The sequence below is a fragment of the Eublepharis macularius genome, chromosome 10, assembly GCF_028583425.1.
Source record: "Eublepharis macularius isolate TG4126 chromosome 10, MPM_Emac_v1.0, whole genome shotgun sequence".
In the NCBI taxonomy this organism is placed as follows: Eukaryota; Metazoa; Chordata; class Lepidosauria; order Squamata; family Eublepharidae; genus Eublepharis; species Eublepharis macularius.
Genome location: NC_072799.1, coordinates 18934222 through 18944182, shown reverse-complemented (window position 1 = coordinate 18944182; position 9961 = coordinate 18934222). Strand labels below are relative to the sequence as shown.

General features: G+C 42.8%; 1 protein-coding gene across 1 annotated transcript in view; it reads right to left on the bottom strand.

Moving 5' to 3' along the window:
- Nucleotides 1–2144: 2144 nt before the first annotated feature.
- Nucleotides 2145–9961, bottom strand: part of LOC129336578 (estradiol 17-beta-dehydrogenase 11-like) — a 30304-nt gene continuing 22487 nt past the window's right edge. The window contains exons 4-7 of the mRNA XM_054989754.1: nt 7437–7543; nt 6129–6266; nt 2878–2994; nt 2145–2712 (exon numbers count right to left, since the gene is read on the bottom strand). Coding sequence (XP_054845729.1) covers nt 2622–2712; nt 2878–2994; nt 6129–6266; nt 7437–7543 — 453 coding nt within the window. The 3' untranslated portion in view covers nt 2145–2621. The remainder of the gene's footprint in view (nt 2713–2877; nt 2995–6128; nt 6267–7436; nt 7544–9961) is intronic.

Sequence of the window (9961 nt, the reverse complement as noted above, 5' to 3'; positions counted from 1 at the left end):
GCCTTGGAATGAGGGTGGAAATACACGTTATGAAATACCTAGGGACTCTCAAGTAAACATAATTTCACGTGTGTCCCCCTTCAACTTCCCGTACACTCGCTCACACAGTCACATTTCAATTTGCTGCACATGAATACATTCACATACATGTTCGATATGTGTTCTTCCTCAACTGCCAAAAGTGTGTCAGTTTCCCCCACCTCTACACCCATTCATTAAAATGCAAATCTCGACATTTTCTCACACCTTAAAGACATGCAAATTGGCAAGTCAAAGGAGTCTACAGTACTTGTTCTCGCAGCGAAAACAGAGCTAAATAGGCACTCTGCCCTCCAGAATCACTTGCAGATACGATCACACAAAGAGAGCTCCCATGAAAGCGCCATTCACATGTGCCGAGCAAGAACAGCCTGCACATGAATTGAGGACCACACATCAAATCCTGCACTTGAGCCATCCCCAAGTAATTCACAACGTGTATTTCCGCTATAAGAGGGAAAGGGTTAGCAAAGCACCTCGTGTTCTCCTCCTCTTCTCTTTGGCCATCTTCCCAAAACCTTAAGACCATGGAGCCAATGTTTTTTCATCCGTTAGCTGCCAGCCTCATACAAAATTGGCTCTGTAAGCTGCACATGCCCCGTTACAGCTTTCATCCTCCTGTGTATGGAAGTCCCTCTCCCAACAGGGTAGAGGTAGTCAGCAGATGTACATTGGCAGATATAGCCACTTCTTGGCCAGAAAGGGCCTCTCCCATCCCCTCAGAACCACCACTCAGCTGCACAGTGCCTCCCAATATTGACACGAAAAAAATATTAACAAGGCATCCAGGTTCCAAAAAGACATTTAGTAGGGACAAATACCAGAAAATAGTGATTGCCCCCAATCTTGTCTCCATCTTGGAGATTATCAAGTCAGTTTGGTGAGAGATCTGGGTTCAAATCTCTATCTACCTTTGGCTATTCCTGCTCTCTATGCTAACCAAGCTCACAGTGTTGTTGTAATGCAAAAATAAGGAAAGGTTTGAATCCAGCAATTTGCTCATGCAAGGATCATGGGTCTTCCCTGCTTTTTCCTCCCAATTTTCCTCTCCTGAACCCAGGAAAGTTGATTCTCCATGTCACAGGAACTGTGTAGATTTATAACCATTAGGACTGTTTGAATACTTCTATGCCCCTTGTCAGTTAGTTAACCCCCTTTTGCACCGGGGACATAACTCCTCACTTTCCCTGAAGTCATGCCAAAAGGCATGGAATCGACTTGTATGTGGCCATTTGCACCTCTCTAAAACTCAATATAAAATCTTTGTTTTTGATACCCAGATATTTAGCCCCATATATAATATTCCTACCTGTGCCAAAGCAAAAAGAATAAAAAGGGAACTCCCCCCTCTGCTTTCAAACCAGTGATTCATCAATCCTGTGCTGGACTTTTAAAAAAAAATTAAAAAGAGGTAAGAGGGGAGCGGGGAAGAATGGAAAGGAGGGGAGGGGGAGTGGCTGACTTGATGAGAGTAGCCAATCACAATGCAGTGGGCTGGCAGGAGGGGAAGAGGGGAGAAGAAAGTGGAACAACAAAAATGGAATAAAGAGTATGCATAGGGAAACAGCCTACAGCAAAGCAGATTTTTTTTTAAAAAAAGTTGGACTATAAGTGCTCCCAGGAAAACTGGGGAAAAGCCATACAGTGGCCAGAGCAACTACTCATGGCGGCAAATCTGGTGCAGGCAGTCATGAAAAAACACTGCAGTACCGGAACTGAACCGGTGAAATTGACCCATTCAGCCTTGGCTGTAGTTTGGTTTATCCAAAATAAAATACTGCATAGCAAATTCCCTGCCTAAAACACAAAGGCCTTTACTGCTTATACTAACCAACTTTCCTAACAGTGAACATAAAATAATTAATAGTATTTAAAGTTCAAATCTGTACCTATTTACCTATTGTAAAATGCTCTTACTGTCTCTGACTAAAGGTGTAAGTTTTCGATATTGATTCTGACTTTGCAATCACATTAATTAGTCAGATTCTGACCATAGCTCTAGCCAAGGCTGGGAGAGTAGTAAAATCTTCAAAAAGGACAATACTTTTCATATTGCTTTGCCAACAATCCAAGTTCAAAATAAAATTATGAGGAAAATATACATATTTCAGAGAACTTGTCTATTTTATTTACATTATTTATAATTCACCTTTTCTCACTGAGATTCAAGGTGGATTACAGTGTAGGTTAATATGAGCAACAGCTAGGACGGTCAATAAACAATACAACAGGGTATGGATTGGAGAGATTTGAAAACAAGAAAAAATCTGGATATAGGGCTGAAACAATGCCAAAACAAAAACATAAGCAATATGATATGACACATTAAACAACACAGAAACTACCCGGTAGGGGCATACTTACAGAAGTGAGCAATACACAGTAATATAGTCTACAGTCCCTATCCCTTTACCAAAGCTGCTCTCTGAACCACAGTTGGTTCTGTAGAGTTATTCCATTCTAAGCTGATAGAAAACAATGGGTTTAGGTTGGAATAACATTGCATATATGATTCTATGGTGTGTCCAGAATAAAATCACTGACAAGATAAGGAATGCAATCATATGGAGTAATCTGTTCCCTTATTTTTCTTTGTTCTTGTACCCAACAACAGCATCAAATTTAAGTTCATTCAGCCTCCACAAAGCAGCAACTGCACGGTCTGGAAGACACCTTGAAGGAAAACGAAGAGATTATATTAGTATAGCCCTTTTGTATTTACTTTCTACCTTACACAAACATCCCAGGACAACAGAGAAACAACTAAACAACACAATGTTGACCCAAATCATTAAAAATAGAAAAACCACATTGGATGTTATTGTTCGACAAACGTACCTATCCAGCATTACATTGATTTTCAGAAGTGGTGGAACAAAAATCATTCTCTGGTTGGTTAGTATCCCCTCCATTACTTGCTTTGCTACTTCTTCTGGTTCCAAAGGTGGCATGAGTCTGAAGAAACAAACATAAAATAGCTATAGTCTGGGTTAGAGATGGGCAGTTTGGGTTTGGCAGTTTAAAGGGCCCTGCCGCTTGCAAGCAGCAGGTCCCTTTAAACTATCAGCTGGCAGGTGGCGAGGGGGGGATCCCCCCCTGCCGCCTGCCAGCTGATAGTTTAAAGGGACCTGCCTCTTGCAAGGTAGGAAAGGGTCCCTTAAACTGTCAAATTTCCTTTTCCCTGCCACTGCTAAGCAGCTGGAAAAGGGCATTTAAACCCCACGAACCATGATCTGGTTCGTAACTGGCCCCAGTTCCATGCCAGTTCATGGTTCTTGGTTCGTGAAAAGCCACAAACCACGAACCTCATGGTTCATGGTTTTTTTGGTTCATGCCCATATCTAGTCTGGGTGTAGGCAAGGTTGCATACCATGGCTGTTTTCACACTGCTTACCGGCCACGGAACATCGTGCCAAGCTCCCGGGACAACAGCGTCTTCCAGGCACAATTTTGCACAAGAACAGCAGGAAGACGCTGTTGTTCCAGGAGCTTGGCGCGATGTTCCATGGCCAGTAAGCAGTGTGAAAATGGCCCATGTGAGAAGTAGTTTGGCGTAATGGTTAAGAGCGACAGGAATCTAATCTGGAGACCAATCATTTGAGTCAGTATAAAACTGTTTATGAGAAGGATATAGCTATGCTTTGGATAGCCCTGCCAGTATCCTTGTGTTAAACTCTTTTAAAAATTATTGAAAAGATGGGGGTCGCTCACCACAGGAAGACTATTTTGGTGACATCCCAGTGGTGAGTGTAACATATGACCAGTTCCTACACACTAATCATGAAGCTCAAGAAGTTTATCTAGATAGGCAGTGCAGAAGGGGTGATCTCATTCTGAAACCAGAGGACTTTGATGGATTGGGAAATCACAGACAAATTTTTAAATATTTCGTACAAAATAATTAAGATTATTCTTTAAAAGACTGTGAACTGAACATTGTCTAAGGAACAAAAGGGAAAGGGACCGTTGTCACACCGCATGCGAAGTGACGCCAGGAAGACGCTGTCGTTCCGGGAGCTTGGCGCGATGTTCCATGGCCAGTAAACAGTGTGAAAACAGCCAGAGTAAACTACTGGAGAAACAAGTTGCATTCTCAGATAAACTGCGGTCTGCGTAAGCCACAGTTTGTAGCATAAACCCTTGTTAGTCTACCATATATATATATATATATATATATATATATATATATATATATATATATATATATATATATATATATATATATATATATATAACAAACTAGTTTATTTGCATATCTCAGTTACTTGGCAGCCGCTTGTCTTCTTTCCTACCTCCAAGCACAACCCTTGAAGGCTATTCCAGATTCCCATGCTTTGCCAGACAAATCCTCAATATGTTTGCTATTGGTTGGCTGCACTAAATAAGAAGGGGAAAGGCAGAGAGGGCTAGCATAAGCCAAGTCCTTTCCTCCCTTCTCTGAAAAGGAGACAGTCCCCACCTCCACTTTCTATATCGTCTAACTGCATCATTGCATTCCCTAAACTTTACTTTAAAACAGTACAAATTTTTGTCCCACAGCACAGTCCTGTTGGGAAAGTATGGAAGCTTGAAAGGGAGGTGGAAGGATATAGCCTGAGAAAATACCATGTGTTAACACACAGATATCTCACATTGTAATTAACAAATGAACTTTATCAATGTGAAAAAGACACGCAGATCTCCTTTCACGCGTCACTCTCTGGCTTAGACTGAATGAATCAGCTGCAGGTGTGCCACAAGTCCCTGAGGAAGTCGTTCTGACGAAGCTAGAACTGTCAGAGCCAAGCTACAAGTGACGCCTGACACAGGTTGGACACTTGTCAGCTTCCCTCAAGTTTTGATGGGAAATGTAGGCGTCCTGGTTTTACAGCTTGGCTCTCCATTACAGCAGCAAGACCAGGATGCCTACATTTCCCATCAAAACTTGAGGGAAGCTGATAAGTGTCCAACCTGTGTCAGGCGTCACTTGTAGTTTGGCTCTCAGTGGCTATATTTCTCTTGTAACTCCTTGTTAAGATCAACGTGAGGCACCTGGAAAAAGAAACCACATTACATAGACCAGCACAGGAATTTTTATTCATCACCCAAGGAGTTCTTACCTTGTTCTAAGAAGAAACAGGACGGGGTTGGTGGTCCCCTGCGGTTAACAATGTGCTTTGGAGGCACTGGAGACACTTTAATAAGAGACATTTGAATGAACCTTGTTGTAACATGATATGTATTAGTACTGTTGTACAATGAATGTTACACTGTGATGTGATTGTATTGTTTGCACATCATATTCTTTTCACATTGATAAAGTTCATTTGTTAATTACAATGTGAGATATCCATGTGTTATCACATTGTTGTTACTGTCTGTGAACGGGTATCAGGCTTGTTTTGCTTATCTGAGAAAATACCATGGCTGGCTGAATACATCTGGGAGTGGCTAGGTGTTTTCTGTTCTGAGCAACCCTCTGTAATTGCAACAGTATGAGAGGGTAGAAGTTCACTGAACAATCACAACCCCCACAGTCAGTACTAAACACAGTTAACAAAATGGTTTAAAAAGGGGTCAAGGATCCCAGCTTTGCATTTGTCTCAGAGCCAAGCTACAAGTGACGAATTACACTTGCCTGGCAAGTGAACAGACTCACGAGTATTTGCCATTCACTTGCGCTCCACTTGATCAAGTGGACAGGGAGGAATACACGTGTGAGTCTGTTCACTTGCCAGGCAAGTGTAATTCGTCACTTGTAGCTTGGCTCAAAAAGCCACAGTTTGTTTATGAAGCCTGCATTCAGATGTAAAATCTATAATGCACTCAGAAAGGCCAAAAGATGGTTCAAGCCTTTCCTTATATTGCTTGTTAGTTGTACAATGAACACAGGCTCCTGGCAACCGAGGCTGTTTCTTGGCTCTGTGTCTCCAAGGCCCCCAATCACCTCCACTTTTGGCGCTCCACTGCATCAAGTCAGGTCCCCACAAACGTTAAATTGGAGTTGAATGAAACTGTGATTCATAAACAGTGATTTATCATGCAGCCAGAGGGACATTTTAATGGAAGGGGTTTTAAAGAGCTAATATCCTACCTTCTGTATACATTACCTTGCAGATGGATTTTTGACAAAGTCACTGTTTATAAACATAGGGCAGACACATGAAGTTTTGACCCCGTTCTTTTTCAATGCGATCAGTTCCTGCGTCAGAGCTCTGTGAAAGCCAACAGCAGCAAATTTGCTTGAGCTAAAAGAAATTTCAGGCATGATTGACGGTTTGCATAATATTTGCCATAATTGGTAACTGATTTCTACATTAATGCACAGCATGCCCCACGCATATACTTATAGAAGTAGCTGTTGATTAAGCTCTCTTGGCCAGAGGCCCACATATGGAATGAGGAAGTGCATTCTGAGATTCAAGTACTGTAAGAATCTTTCACCACCTGCCCGGATTGTTGATTTGCTATGCAATTGCTCTCTAACTTTTGAAAACCTTTGCCGTCACATAGCAAAACGGCAGATGCTGAAAAACTGTGGTTCCAGGTATTCAGCGAAGCCACGCTCAGTTCAGCAATCCACAGGTGGACACATGCTCGGATTCATGTGACTTAACCTTAGCATAGTGAAGCAACTCACAAGTGCTTGCTCTGAATTGTATCAATTTCTAGGATGAGCAATCATAGTTTGGTTCACAAATTTATAACAGGATATAAAGACCAGTGGCTAGATCTTCTGCCTGGGCTTCTGAACACAAACTGCAAACTGTCTAGGTTACCTATAAAGTAAAGTTGCCAACACGCACTTTGGCCAAACTTGGAGATTTGAGGAGGGAGCCTGGAGAAGATGGAGTTTAAGAAGGGGAGGGACCTCAGTGGGGTATAATGCTGTAAACACCATCCTCCAAAGTAGCCATTTTCTTCAGGGAAACTGATCTCTGTGGCTGGAGATCAGTTGTAATTCCAAGAGATCTAGGCTGAATCCACACACCTGCGGAGCGTCCTGGCGTTGCGCTAAATGTTCACTAAACACCCAGAAGTGTAGCGTCTTTCTAGTGCAACTCACACTACAACCCGGGACGCTCCGTGGGTGTGTGGATTCAGCCCTATTCTCCACCCCCTACCCTGAGGTTGGCAACTGTACTATAAAGTCAAGCAAGCACATCTTTTATGACAGGTGTCTTGTCTCCCTTCAAGCTTTCCTAGTTGTTTGAGAATCTGGGGGACTCTGGTCATGGCAAAGGTTGTGATCAAGCAAAGGAAATATCATAGTATTTTCTTTTTTCTATTGTTGGGATGCTAGTTTATAATATAGTCTTAACTGTGAGGAAACATAAATGCACAAGAAAACCCCAGATGTCTCTCCTGCAATTGGAAAAATATCATCTTGCTGCTAGGAAAGTCGAGGCTGTACACACCAGTAAGTCACGACAAACGGGGCCACTATATGACCACCAGCAGATGCTACTGTGACAATGTGGCCCTGGTTGTTCCTCATCATGGTTGGCAGGAATGCTTTTGAAGTCTGAAAGTGAATGAAAAAAAGGACATTAGCTTTCTGCAGAAGGTAGCTGCGTCCATTTCCCCCGTCTTGCACCCTCCTCTCCTATCTTTCTTCCTATCCTTTTACCAAACCATCTGCCCGGTCTTTGTCACTCACCACAACCACTCACAGCACTTGATGCTTTCCCCCTCCCTTTCCCTCCCTGGTGCCTTTTTTCTAAACATGCATCGAATTTCAGCCGTGCTCCTGGAAGTGGGCTGATCATGGGTCAGTTCTGAGTCTATAGATCTAAGCCCTGACAACCCTTACGCTGACTCATCATGGTAGAAGTTCTGCCAGCCAACGAGCTATCAGGGATTATCTGGGCTGTTTTGAACATGATCTCTGCCGCTGGGTTTCTGCCATGGTTCAGTCCCTTAAGCAATTCACCTCCCGCCCTCCTTGGCAGCCCTGCAACTCAGTAGAATGGCACAGCCATTCATTCATTGACCTTCCTATTGTTTCCAGGATAGCCATGCATAGCTGTATTTAGAGGAGAATTAACATAATCGACATGGGAAAATGTGTCTTTTTATTATTTTCTTGTGGAATTCACTGGTACAGACTATAATGGCATCCAGTAAGTTAGACAGCTTTAAACGAGGATAAGCCTATTAATGGCTTTTAGCTCTGAAAGCCAGTTTGGTGTGGTGGTTGAGAGTGCAGGACTCTAATCTGGAGAGCCGGGTTTGATTCCCCACTCCTCCACTTGAAGCCAGCTGGGTGACCTTGGGATACGGCTCTCTGGAGCTCTCTCAGCCCCACCCACTTCACAGGGTGTTTTGTTGTGGGGATAATAATGACATACTTTGTAAACTGCTCTGAGTGGGCATTAAGTTGTCCTGAGGGGCGGTATATAAATCGAATGTTGTTGTTGTTGTTGTTGTTACAGCCCCTGTAGTTTCTCCTCCTCCCCTGTCTTCTTCCCACTCCTGCTTCCCCCCAAGCTAATCTTTTTTTGTTTGCAACATTTACTGGACACTATTTTAAGTTGCCCTATCAACCCCAAATGCCACCTAAAGTTCTATTTTTTCCCTGCTATTCATTTTGAAATTTTGGTGCACACTGCACATTTCCCCATATAATTCCACAACAAAAATTACTAAGGTTACACTTTTTAAAAAATGATGAGAGCTACATAGAGAATTGTCACCATGTGGAAGCAGCCCTGTGTTCTATTTATCTTAGTTTTGGGCTAAAGTTTACTGTGACATAATGACAGGAACCTTTCTATTTTCTTGTCAGGTTTCTCAGTCCTATTACCAGGTACTTAATCTCTCTCCCACAGAGGGGTACAATATGTCTCTGTACACAGAGCAGACAGATCTCCTGCACTTCCATGGGGTTCTTGTACTGTACAAGCCATTTTTCTCCCCACATGTATTGCTTATCACATTCATGGGTGCTGCTAGCTTAGACATATTACTAAATATAAAACCAGTTCCCTAAAAGAAAGTAAGGTCAACTGTCAATGGGTAAGAACCAAGAGAAATGAAATTGACTGCAGCTAGAAAGACTGTTGAGAGAGAGGCAAAGTAGGATCCCCTCCCCTGCCCCCAAGACTGGTTTCAACAGTGACCGAGGACAGGTTTAAGCTCCACCCTAGCAATGCCCCTGAGCACACACACATCTTTATTTTTCCTCATATAAATAAACAACCGCTGTGTGTTTTTATGAAAAATGCCCTAGGCTGACTTCAAACCCAATTTCCCCACACAGATTCTTGCCATAAGTTAGGAGTGGAGTGCCATGTTAGAATATCCCCAAATTCAACACTTTGTTGTTCTCCATTGGTACGAATGGCAATGATTCATTGATAAAGAGCTAAATAATAACAATAACAACATTCAATTTATATACTGTGCTTCAGGACAACTTAATGCCCACTCAGAGTGGTTCACAAAGTATGTTATTATTATCCCCAAATCAATCACTCTGTGATGTGGGTGGGGCTGAGAGAGCTCTGAGAGAGCTGTGACTGACCCAAGGTTACCCAGCTGGCAAGAGGAGTGGGAAATCAAACCTGGTTCTCCAGATTAGAGTCCTGCCACTCTTGACCACTAGCACCAGACTGAAAGTTCACCCTGATGCAGAGGGCTGTTCAGTACCCAAAGAGCTTTAGAACAGTGCTTGATCGTCACCAATCTTGTCCTGGAAAAAAAATCTATGCTAAGGCTATTTCCATGCAGGTTGTGTTGCCAAGTAGGCCCCCTCCCCTGCTTTGAAGCCTGCTATGAACTGTGTTAAAGTTTCCTGCGTTGCTGTTTTACTGCTACACCAAAGACTGCTTTGCACGTGTGTGCTCTGATACACGTGTCAGTTTCCTGCCTGCGTGTCAATTACCCCGCTGCTGTAATAGACTGTGTAGTTTACTGACTCCATGTTTGGGTAACTGCACCA